Source organism: Haliotis cracherodii, unplaced genomic scaffold (genome assembly GCF_022045235.1).
Source record: "Haliotis cracherodii isolate W230 unplaced genomic scaffold, xgHalCrac1.p SCAF_10, whole genome shotgun sequence".
NCBI lineage: Eukaryota > Metazoa > Mollusca > Gastropoda > Lepetellida > Haliotidae > Haliotis > Haliotis cracherodii.
In genome coordinates, this window is record NW_027266265.1 from 59,128,238 (window position 1) to 59,141,847 (window position 13,610).

Here is a 13,610-nt window from a genome sequence, read left to right on the forward strand (position 1 = left end):
CATCTACTATAAAGTCTCACCTGCCATAAAGACTCACCTGCTATAAAGACTCACCTGCCATAAAGACTGACCTGCTATAAGGCACACCTGCTATAAAGACACACCTGCTATAAAGACACACCTGCTCTAAAGACTGACCTACTATAAAGACACACCTGCCATAAAGACTGACCTGCTATAAAGACACACCTGTCATAAAGACGCACCTACTATAAAGACACACCTGCTATAAAGACACACCTGCTATAAAGACACACCTGCTATAAAGACTGATCTGCTATAAGGCACACCTGCTATAAAGACACACCTACTATAAAGACACACCTGCTAAAAAGACACACCTGCTATAAAGACACATCTGCCATAAAGACACACCTGCTATAAAGACTGACCTGCTATAAAGACTGACCTGCTATAAAGACACACCTGCTATAAAGACTGACCTACTATAAAGACACACCTCTTATAAAGACTGACCTGCTATAAAGACACACCTGCTATAAAGACACACCTGCTATAAAGACTGACCTACTATAAAGACTGACCTACTATAAAGACACCTGCTATAAGTGAGTGAGTGAGTGAGTATGGTTTTACGCCGCTTTTAGCAATATTCCAGCAATATCACGGCGGGGGACACCAGAAATGGGCTTCACACATTGTACCCATGTCGGGAATCGAACCCGGGTCTTCAGCGTGACGAGCGAACGCTTTAACCACTAGGCTACCCGACCGCCCCTACACCTGCTATAAAGACACACCTCCTATAAAGACTGACCTGCTATAAAGACACACCTGTCATAAAGACACACCTCCCATATAGACAGACTTGCCATACAGACACACCTGCTATAGACACACCTGCTATAAAGAACACCTGCTATAAAGAACACCTGCTATGAAGACACACCTGCCATACAGACACACCTGGTATAAAGACACATCAGCTACAGAGACCGACCTGCTATGAAGACACACCTGCTACAGATACTGACCTGCTATGAAGACACACCTGCTAGAGACTGACCTGCTATGAAGACATACCTGCTACAGAGACTGACCTGCTATGAAGACACACCTGCTACAGAGAGTGACCTGCTATGAAGACACACCTGCTATATTCAGACACACCTGCCATACAGACACACCTACCATAAAGACACACCTGCTATACAGACACACCTGCTACAGAGACTGACCTGTTTTGAAGACACACCTGCTATAAAGACACATCTGTTATGCAGACACACCTGCCATAGAGACACACCTACTATAAGGACACACCTGCTACAGGGACTGACCTGCTATGAAGACACACATGCTATACAAACACACCTGCTATGAAGACACACCTGCTATGAAGGCGATGGTGTGGAAGGCCTGCTACAGAGACTGACCTGCTATGAAGGCGATGGTGCGGAAGGTCTGCTACAGAGACTGACCTGCTATGAAGGCTATGGTGCGGAAGGCCTGCTACAGAGACTGACCTGCTATGAAGGCGATGGTGCGGAAGGTCTGCTACAGAGACTGACCTGCTATGAAGGCTATGGTGCGGAAGGCCTGCTATAGAGACTCACCTGCTATGAAGGCGATGGTGCGGAAGGTCTGCTACAGAGACTCACCTGCTATGAAGGCGATGGTGCGGAAGGCCTGCTACAGAGACTCACCTGCTATGAAGGCGATGGTGCGGAAGGCCTGCTACAGAGACTCACCTGCTATGAAGGCGATGGTGCGGAAGACCTGCTACAGAGACTCACCTGCTATGAAGGCGATGGTGCGGAAGGTCTGCTACTGAGACTGACCTGCTATGAAGGTGATGGTGCGGAAGGTCTGCTACTGAGACTGACCTGCTATGAAGGTGATGGTGCAGAAGGCCTGCTACAGAGACTGACCTGCTATGAAGGTGATGGTGCGGAAGACCTGCTACAGAGACTGACCTGCTATGAAGGCGATGGTGCGGAAGGTCTGCTGCACGGTGATCTGAGTGACGGCTGACAGGTTGTTGTGGGTGTAGTGTGACATGACGATCCCACAGAACAAGATGGCCATGATACCTGAATAATCAAACACCAGCAGCTGAAGGAATAATGTGAAGTTGAAACGTGAAGAGGAAGCTGTTCAAACATGGGACATCCTGGTGAACAAGAAACGACTTTGAAACACAACAAAACGTCATCACATTCACACTTGCAAATTGGTTCATGAAATTTATAGTTTGTGCATCTTCAGTGCTCCATGGCTTGATGTGCCCGATGTTCCTCCATCACCTCCATCACCTGTGAACACATTGGGCAGTGGTGTCTTGTAATGCAAGGAGGCCATACAGAGCTCAACTCTATGCAGGATTTTTGTGTGGACTCTAGGCATGATTCTTGTGTGGACTCTATGCAGGATTCTTGTGTGAACTCTATGCATGATTCTTGTGTGAACTCTTGGCATGATTCTTGTGTGGATTCTATGCATGATTCTTGTGTGGACTCTATGCAGGATTCTTGTGTGAACTCTAGGAATGATTCTTGTGTGGACTCTAGGCATGATTCTTGCGCGGACTCTAGGCATGATTCTTGTGTGGATTCTATGCAGGATTCTTGTGTGGACTCTATGCATGATTCTTGTGTGGACTCTATGCATGATTCTTGTGTGGACTCGATGCATGATTCTTGTGTGGACTCTATGCAGGATTCTTGTGTGGACTCTATGCATGATTCCTGTGTGGACTCTAGGCATGATTCTTGTGATCTCATATGTTAAGGATCTTTTATGTTATAATCTCCTGTGTAAATGATCTCATATTTTAATGATCTCCTGCATTAATGATCTCCTGTGTTAATGATCTCCTGTATTAATGATCTCCTGTATTAATGATCTCCTGTGTTATTGATCTCCTGTATTTATGATCTCCTGTGTTAATGATCTCCAATGTTAATGATCTCATTTGTTAAGGATCTTCTCTTTTATAATCTCCTGTGTTAATGATCTCATATTTTAATGATCTCCTGTGTTAATGATCTCCTGTGTTAATAATCTTCTGTGTTAATGATCTCCTGCATTAACGATCTCCTGTGTTAAATATTTCCTGTGTTAATGATCTTTTGTGAGAATGATCTCCTGCGTTAATGATCTCCTGTGTTAATGATCTCCTGTATTTATGATCTCCTGTATTAATGATCTCCTGTGTTAATGATCTCCTGTATATATGATCTCCTGTGTTAATGATCTCCAATGTTAATGATCTCCTGTATTAATGATCTCACATTTTAATGATCTCCTGTGTTAATGATCTCATATGTTAAGGATCTTCTATGTTATTATCTCCTGTGTTAATGATCTCACATTTTAATGATCTCCTGTGTTAATGATGTCCTGTGTTAATGATCTTCTGTCTTAATGATCTCCTGTATTAATGATCTTCTGGGTTAATGATCTCCTGTATTAATGATCTCCTGTATTAATGATCTCCTGTGTTAATGATCTCCAATGTCAATGATCTCATATGTTAAGGATCTCCTATGTTAATGATCTCCTGTGTTAATGATCTCCTGTATTAATGATCTCCTGTGTTAAAGATCTCCAATGTTAATGATCTCATATGTTAAGGATCTCCTGCATTAATGATCTCCTGTGTTAAATGTCTCCTGTATTAATGATCTCCTGTGTTAATGATCTCCAATGTTAATGATCTCATATGTAAATGATCTCCTGTGTTAATGATCTCCTGTGTTAATGATCTCCTGTGTTAATGATCTCCTGTATTAATGATCTCTTGTGTTAAAGATCTCCAATGTTAATGATCTCATATGTTAATGATCTCCTATGTTAATGATCTCCTGTGTTAATGATCTCCTGTATTAATGAGTTCCTGTGTTAATTACCTCCAGTGTTAATGTTCTCCTGTGTTAATGTTCTCCTGTGTTCTGTGTTAATGATCTCCTGTGTTAATGATCTCCTGTGTTAATGATCTCCAATGTAATTGATCTCACATGTTAATGATCTCCTTTGTTAATGATCTACTGTGTTAACTATCTCATATGTAAAGGGATCTCCTGCATTAATGATCTCCTGTGTTAATGATCTCCTGTGTCAATGATCTCCTGCATTAACGATCTCCTGTGTTAATGATCTCCTGTATAAATGATCTCCTGTGTTAATGATCTCATATGTTAATGATCTCATATGTTAATGATCTCCTTTGTTAATGATCTCCTGTGTTAGTGATCTCATATTTTAAGGATCTCCTGTGTTAATGATCTCCTGTGTTAATGATCTCCTATGTTAATGATCTCCTGCTTTAATGATCTCCTGTATTAATGATCTTCTGTATTAATGATCTCCTGTATTAATGATCTTCTGTATTCATGAGTTCCTGTAAGTGACATACAGAGAAGATGCTCACCTGATAGATGTATGCCCTCGGCCAACCCGTACGGCAAATAGGAAAAAATAAACATCATCCCAAACTCCAGGGATGGTGTCTTGTGTAGATCAACAAACTTGAGTAACTGAAGAGACATTAAGGAGAATACACCTCTCACATATTCTGTACAAATCTCACTTGAATCATTGACAAGGAGGAGTGTGTGGATGGGCGGGTGGATGGGTGAGTGAGTCGGTCGATGAGTGAGTGAGTGAGTGAGTACACATACGTAGCTGTACATAAGTAGCTGTACATAAGTAGCTGTACATAAGTTGCTGTACATATCTAGCTGTACATATGTAGCTGTACATAAGTTGCTATACATAAGTAGCTGTACATAAGTAGCTGTACATGAGTAGCTGTACATATGTAGCTGTACATAAGTAGCTGTACATACGTAGCTGTACATAAGTAGCTGTACATAAGTTGCTGTACATATCTAACTGTACATAAGTTTGCTATACATATCTAGCTATACATAAGTAACTGTACATAAGTAGCTGTACATACGTAGCTGTACATACTTTGCTGTACATAAGTAGCTGTACATAAGTTGCAATACATATGTAGCTGTACATAGGTTTGCTGTACATAAGTTGCTATACATATGTAGCTGTACATAAGTAGCTGTACATATGTAGCTGTACATAAGTTGCTGTACATACTTAGCTGTACATAAGTAGCTGTAAATATGTAGCTGTACATAAGTTGCTGTACATATGTAGCTGTACATAAGTAGCTGTACATAAGTAGCTGCACATAAGTAGCTGTACATAAGTTGCTGGACATATGTAGCTGTACATAAGTAGCTGTACATACGTTGCTGTACATATGTAGCTGTACATAAGCAGCTGTACATAAGTAGCTGCACATAAGTAGCTGTACATATGTAGCTGTACATAAGTTGCTGTACATAAGTAGCTGTACATAAGTAGCTGTACATAAGTAGCTGTACATAAGTTGCTGTACATACTTCGCTGTACATACTTCGCTGTACATAAGTAGCTGTACATATGTAGCTGTACATAAGTTGCTGTACATATGTAGCTGTACATAAGCAGCTGTACATAAGTAGCTGCACATAAGTAGCTGCACTTATGTACATAAGTTGCTGTACATATGTAGCTGTACATAAGTAGCTGTACATAAGTTGCTGTACATATGTAGCTGTACATAAGTAGCTGTACATAAGTTGCTGTACATATGTAGCTGTACATAAGTAGCTGTACATACATAGCTGTACATACGTAGGTGTACATATGTAGCTGTACATAAGTTGCTGTACATAAGCAGCTGTACATAAGTTGCTGCACATATGTAGCTGTACATAAGTTGCTGTACATAAGCAGCTGTACATAAGTAACTGTACATATGTAGCTGTACATAAGCAGCTGTACATAAGTTGCTGTACATAATTAGCTGTACATAAGCAGCTGTACATAAGTTGCTGCACATATGTAGCTGTACATAAGTAGCTGTATATAAGCAGCTGTACATACTTAGCTGTACATATGTAGCTGTACATAAGTTGCTGTACATAAGTAGCTGTACATAAGTAGCTGTACATACGTAGCTGTACACAAGTAGCTGTACATATCTAGCTGTACATAAGTAGCTATACAAAAGTAGCTGTACATAAGTTGCTGTACATAAGTTGCTGTACATAAGTAGCTGTACATAAGTAGCTGTACATATGTAGCTGTACATAAGTAGCTGTACATACGTAGCTGTACATACGTAGCTGTACATAAGTAGCTGTACATACGTAGCTGTACATAAGTAGCTGTACATACGTAGCTGTACATAAGTTGCTGTACATAAGCAGCTGTACATAAGTTGCTGTACATAAGTTGCTGGACATATGTAGCTATACATAAGCAGCTGTACATATGTAGCTGTACATATGTAGCTGTACATAAGTTGCTGTACATAAGTTGCTGTACATAAGTAGCTGTACATAAGTAGCTGTACATATGTAGCTGTACATAAGTTGCTGTACATAAGCAGCTGTACATAAGTTGCTGGAGATAATTAGCTGTACATAAGTTGCTGTACATAAGTTGCTGGACATAAGCAGCTGGACATAAGTTGCTGGACATATGTAGCTGTACATAAGCAGCTGGACATAAGTTGCTGGACATAAGCAGCTGTACATAAGCAGCTGTACATACGTAGCTGTACATAAGCAGCTGTACATAAGTAGCTGTACATAAGTTGTTGTACATAAGTTGCTGGACATAAGTTTCTGGACATAAGTTGCTGGACATAAGCAGCTGTACATAAGTTGCTGTACATAAGCAGCTGTACATAAGTAGCTGTACATAAGCAGCTGTACATAAGTTGCTGGACATATTACAGGCATGGACAAATGGATCCAACTGCTGGGGACTGTTGTCATGGTTACATATGGACATTTGATACAAGGATACCATGGCACTGACAAGACCACATGCGGCCCCGATGGCGGACGATGCGAAGAACATGAGACAGAATCTGCCGACGGCCTGGAAGAAGGCTGCTGCGCCGCTGGTGATCACCATGCCAGGGGCAGAGAACTCTAGGATGGTGCTGAAACACAAAAACATTCCATGTTAAATCTGGAGACTCCAGAGTCCCTCCTTAGATAATGATTCAGTTTACAAATAAAACATAAATATGAATGACTAAAAGTCTTTGAAATCAGTCCCACCATCTAAAGACATGGAGATTGGAGTTTAATCCCTGGAGGTTGTGGGTAGAAACAGGCCTGAGGGAAACACATAGTGCTTGTGATGGCAATCAGGCGTGTCAGTGTCAGTGTCAGAGACTCACAATCAGCCATGACTGTGCGCAATACAATGTCAATTCATGATCATCTAGCACTATCACTTGTAGATTTGATTAAGTCGGGGAACTCCATACTATGTTTAACTAACAGCCCTGATCGATCCCCTGGGGTCGAGAACTTTCTGCAATTATTGACATTTCTCTGGGCCCCCATTTTGTAGTTTGGGGCCCCTGGTTTAACCTGGGACTCCTACAAATGAAGGCTTGGAATCCTCTGGACACCCAAAATAGACAGACTGGTCAATCCCAGCTAAGTGATGCATCTCTGCACAATGAATGGGCCCCACACGTCTCAAGATGTCACCAAGTCATGTTCCTTCAAGAAAGTGGTAAACTACTGTACTCACGTTGTGAGCACGATGGAGACGGCGTCGTTGAGCACGCTCTCGCCAAACACCAACATGTACAGAATCGGGTCCACATCCAGTGCATGGAAGATAGCCAGGGTCGCCACCGGGTCCACGGCCGAGATCAGCGACCCGAACGCAAAACTCTCAACGATGTCCAGTTTATAAGCCACGTCTGCCTACCAACACAATGAACCCTTGAACACATTGAACATATGGATGTCAACTTTATTTACAACGTTTCAGAGTATATGCTTACTCCTTCATTAGGTGAATGAATGCCATGAGGCAGAGAGCATATATATGTACATGTAAGGACAACTAAAATAAATAAGATGGAAAAGGTGGAAAATAATAAAGGGTAGAAGCTAACAAAGGAAGCCAACAGATGATTGGTGCTGATAGGTGATTAGAAATAGACAATGGAAGCCAACACTTAAGTTATCATAGCTAAGTAATAATATAATTGGTAATGGACAATTTGATCGATCCCACTGTCCCCATCTGGATTGATGTCATTGTGCAAGTCATATCTCTAATAATAGATTCACTAACCTTATCTTAATTACCATATGTCATTGTGCAAGTCATATCTCTAATAATAGATTCACTAACATTATCTTAATAACCATATGTCATTGTGCAAGTCATATCTCTAATAATAGATTCACTAACCTTATCTTAATTACCATATGTCATTGTGCAAGTCATATCTCTAATAATAGATTCACTAACATTATCTTAATAACCATATGTCATTGTGCAAGTCATATCTCTAATAATAGATTCACTAACATTATCTTAATTACCATATGTCATTGTGCAAGTCATATCTCTAATAATAGATTCACTAACATTATCTTAATTACCATATGTCATTGTGCAAGTCATATCTCTAATAATAGATTCACTAACATTATCTTAATTACCATATGTCATTGTGCAAGTCATATCTCTAATAATAGATTCACTAACATTATCTTAATTACCATATGTCATTGTGCAAGTCATATCTCTAATAATAGATTCACTAACATTATCTTAATTACCATATGTCATTGTGCAAGTCATATCTCTAATAATAGATTCACTAACATTATCTTAATTACCATATGTCATTGTGCAAGTCATATCTCTAAGAATAGATTCACTAACATTATCTTAATAACCATATGTCATTGTGCAAGTCATATCTCTAATAATAGATTCACTAACATTATCTTAATAACCATATGTCATTGTGCAAGTCATATCTCTAATAACAGATTCACTAACATTATCTTAATTACCATATGTCATTGTGCAAGTCATATCTCTAATAATAGATTCACTAACATTATCTTAATAACCATATGTCATTGTGCAAGTCATATCTCTAATAATAGATTCACTAACATTATCTTAATTACCATATGTCATTGTGCAAGTCATATCTCTAATAATAGATTCACTAACATTATCTTAATTACCATATGTCATAATGCAAGTCATATCTCTAATAATAGATTCACTAACATTATCTTAATTACCATATGTCATTGTGCAAGTCATATCTCTAATAATAGATTCACTAACATTATCTTAATAACCATATGTCATTGTGCAAGTCATATCTCTAATAATAGATTCACTAACATTATCTTAATTACCATATGTCATTGTGCACGTCATATCTCTAATAATAGATTCACTAACATTATCTTAATTACCATATGTCATTGTGCAAGTCATATCTCTAATAATAGATTCACTAACATTATCTTAATAACCATATGTCATTGTGCAAGTCATATCTCTAATAATAGATTCACTAACATTATCTTAATTACCATATGTCATTGTGCAAGTCATATCTCTAATAATAGATTCACTAACATTATCTTCATTACCATATGTCATTGTGCAAGTCATATCTCTAATAATAGATTCACTAACATTATCTTAATTACCATATGTCATGGGTAGTCAAGTGAGAACACTAAGTAACAGTAATGTGTATACAGTAATCAGCTCAAACAATTGATGTCAGGTGTGTTTGACATTAGGCTGGATTGGATAGCAGTTGTTAGGTATCCTGCTTCAAGATGTAATTATGTTAATCGCAGGGAGGTCAATCAATCGTGTGAGAAGTGAGTTGAAAGTTTGGCATGTGTGGGAATGTAACTTTTTATTTTGAACTGTTTGAGTCATCTGGGGAATTTTATGCTGAATTTGTATACTTTGGACTCCCAAATGAGTTCGAGACAACCAGGAATTCAACACATCCAGCTCGACAGATCCGGATATAAATGATGATAAATATTGAAGGAAGGTGAGTTTGAGACAACCAGGAATTCTGGGATCTGACACATTCAAGATCAACACAACGAGGTTTAACTGTATACACAACTGTAACTAACAAGTGGAGAGGTTTAACGGTATACACAACTGTAACTAACAAGTGGAGAGGTTTAACTGTATACGCAACTGTAACTAACAAGTGGAGAGGTTTAACTGTATACACAACTGTAACTAACAAGTGGAGAGGTTTAACGGTATACACAACTGTAACTAACAAGTGGAGAGGTTTAACTGTATACACAACTGTAACTAACAAGTGGAGAGGTTTAACGGTATACACAACTGTAACTAACAAGTGGAGAGGTTTAACTGTATACACAACTGTAACTAACAAGTGGAGAGGTTTAACGGTATACACAACTGTAACTAACAAGTGGAGAGGTTTAACTGTATACACAACTGTAACTAACAAGTGGAGAGGTTTAACTGTATACGCAACTGTAACTAACAAGTGGAGAGGTTTAACTGAATACGCAACTGTAACTAACAAGTGGAGAGGATAGGAAACGGTGTAGAATTTGTTTCCAACAACATTCACTGTTGTGAATAAAACATGGTTAAGCTAAGTTGTTATTTGTCTTTGTAGCTGAGTATTAAGCAGAAACGAGAAGTGTAGTAAGTTAAAAAATATAGCTGGAAGCAGAGAACTGAAGCAGGGTGAAATGTACCTGACTTGCCTATTTAATTTCATACACGAAGAAGTGGTTGTATAGTGACACAAACATATTTTCATTAAGTATTAAAAATGGATCCAAATTGTTGGGGCACTACAGACGCCATTGTTAGAATCAAGTACACACAGGTTCACGAACATCACAAGACCAGGGATGCGTTATTCCTCATCCCAGAAACATCCATGTTTACTGATGAAGAAACTTCATGATGATACATGCACACAGGACATTTTCAATATGGCTGCCTTAAAGCTTACTCTAAAGTGACATGGTTGTGTGAGACATGGTCGTGTGAGACATGGTCGTGTGAGACATGGTCGTGTGTGACATGGTCGTGTGAGACATGGTCGTGTGTGACATGGTCGTGTGAGACATGGTCGTGTGTGACATGGTCGTGTGTGACATGGTCGTGTGAGACATGGTCGTGTGTGACATGGTCGTGTGTGACATGGTCGTGTGTGACATGGCCGTGTGTGACATGGTCGTGTGTGACATGGCCGTGTGTGACATGGTCGTGTGAGACATGGTCGTGAGTGACATGGTCGTGTGAGACATGGTCGTGTGTGACATGGTCGTGTGAGACATGGTCGTGTGTGACATGGTCGTGTGTGACATGGTCGTGTGAGACATGGTCGTGTGAGACATGGTCCTGTGTGACATGGTCGTGTGAGACATGGTCGTGTGTGACATGGTCGTGTGTGACATGGTCGTGGCCGTGTGTGACATGGTCGTGTGTGACATGGTCGTGTGTGACATGGTCGTGTGAGACATGGTCGTGTGTGACATGGACGTGTGAGACATGGTCGTGTGTGACATGGTCGTGTGAGACATGGTCGTGTGTGACATGGTCGTGTGAGACATGGTCGTGTGAGACATGGTCGTGTGTGACATGGTCGGGGGTGACATGGTCGTGTGTGACATGGCCGTGTGTGACATGGTCGTGTGTGACATGGTCGTGTGAGACATGGTCGTGTGTGACATGGTCGTGTGTGACATGGCCGTGTGTGACATGGTCGTGTGAGACATGGTCGTGTGTGACATGGTCGTGTGTCACATGGTCGTGTGTGACATGGTCGTGTGAGACATGGTCGTGTGTGACATGGTCGTGTGTGACATGGCCGTGTGTGACATGGTCGTGTGAGACATGGTCGTGTGTGACATGGTCGTGTGAGACATGGTCGTGTGTGACATGGTCGTGTGTGACATGGCCGTGTGTGACATGGTCGTGTGAGACATGGTCGTGTGTGACATGGTCGTGTGTGACATGGCCGTGTGTGACATGGTCGTGTGAGACATGGTCGTGTGTGACATGGTCGTGTGAGGGTCGTGTGTCACATGGTCGTGTGAGACATGGTCGTGTGTGACATGGTCGTTTGAGGGTCGTGTGTGACATGGTCGTGTGTGACATGGCCGTGTGTGACATGGTCGTGTGTGACATGGCCGTGTGTGACATGGTCGTGTGAGACATGGTCGTGTGTGACATGGTCGTGTGAGACATGGTCGTGTGTGACATGGTCGTGTGAGACATGGTCGTGTGTGACATGAAAGACAGATTCAGATGCTATTTATTGAAAGCCGGTAGTATCCCCCCGTCTTACCTGTCCCAACAGGTAGATCCCCCCGCCGACAATGACGGCAGATATCGCTGTCCCGAACACAGCAAACACCAGGATGGAACCGATATTCTGAAAGAAGTTACCCTGAAACAAAACAACGCAACATCAGGACACAGAATGTCAATACAGAATCAGATATGTCTGACTGTCAACCTGCAGCATCAGATATGTCTGACTGTCACCATGCAGCATCAGATATGTCTGACTGTCAACCTGCAGCATCAGATATGTGAGACTGTCAACATGCAGCATCAGATATATCTGACTGTCAACCTGCAGGATCATATATGTGAGACTGTCAAACTGCAGCATCAGATATGTCTGACTGTCAACCTGCAGCATCAGATATGTCTGACTGTCAACCTGCAGCATCAGATAAGTCTGACTGTCAACCTGCAGCATCAGATATGTCTGACTGTCAACCTGCAGCATCAGATATGTGAGACTGTCAACCTGCAGCATCAGATATGTCTGACTGTCAACATGCAGCATCAGATATGTCTGACTGTCAACCTGCAGCATCAGATATGTGAGAATGTCAACCTGCAGCATCAGATATGTCTGACTGTCAACATGCAGCATCAGATATGTCTGACTGTCAACCTGCAGCATCAGATATGTGAGACTCTCAACCTGCAGGATCAGATATGTGTGACTGTCAACCTGCAGGATCAGATATGTCTGACTGTCAACCTGCAGCATCAGATATGTCTGACTGTCAACCTGCAGGATCAGATATGTCTGACAGTCAACCTGCAGGATCAGATATGTGTGACTGTCAACCTGCAGGATCAGATATGTCTGACTGTCAACCTGCAGCATCAGATATGTCTGACTGTCAACCTGCAGGATCAGATATGTCTGACAGTCAACCTGCAGCATCAGATATGTCTGACTGTCAACCTGCAGCATCAGATATGTCTGACTGTCAACCTGCAGCATCAGATATGTCTGACTGTCAACCTGCAGGATCAGATATGTCTGACTGTCAACCTGCAGCATCAGATATGTCTGACTGTCAACCTGCAGGATCAGATATGTCTGACTGTCAACCTGCAGCATCAGATATGTCTGACTGTCAACCTGCAGCATTAGATATGTCTGACTGTCAACCTGCAGCATCAGATATGTCTGACTGTCAACCTGCAGCATCAGATGTCTGACTGTCAACCTGCAGCATCAGATATGTCTGACTGTCAACCTGCAGCATCAGATATGTCTGACTGTCAACCTGCAGGATCAGATATGTCTGACTGTCAACCTGCAGCATCAGATATGTCTGACTGTCAACCTGCAGCATCATATATGTCTGACTGTCAACCTGCAGCATCAGATATGTCTGACTGTCAACCTGCAGCATCAGATATGTCTGACTGTCAACCTGCAGGATCAG

At 41.2% G+C, this 13,610-nt stretch overlaps 1 protein-coding gene and 1 pseudogene across 2 annotated transcripts in view; both read right to left on the minus strand.

Annotated features, from left to right (window-relative positions):
- Positions 1-13,610, minus strand: part of LOC139454591 (sodium/hydrogen exchanger 8-like) — a 52,436-nt gene that overhangs the window by 15,813 nt on the left and 23,013 nt on the right. Inside the window, exons 6-10 of one of the 2 annotated variants that reach the window (XM_071236402.1) lie at positions 12,200-12,301; positions 7,588-7,766; positions 6,844-6,982; positions 4,394-4,499; positions 1,938-2,054 (exon numbers count right to left, since the gene is read on the minus strand). In XM_071236402.1, coding sequence (XP_071092503.1) covers positions 1,938-2,054; positions 4,394-4,499; positions 6,844-6,982; positions 7,588-7,766; positions 12,200-12,301 — 643 coding nt within the window. The remainder of the gene's footprint in view (positions 1-1,937; positions 2,055-4,393; positions 4,500-6,843; positions 6,983-7,587; positions 7,767-12,199; positions 12,302-13,610) is intronic. The other variant, XM_071236403.1, reaches the window with a different exon arrangement.
- LOC139444380 (salivary glue protein Sgs-3-like) lies at positions 10,805-12,128 on the minus strand (annotated as a pseudogene).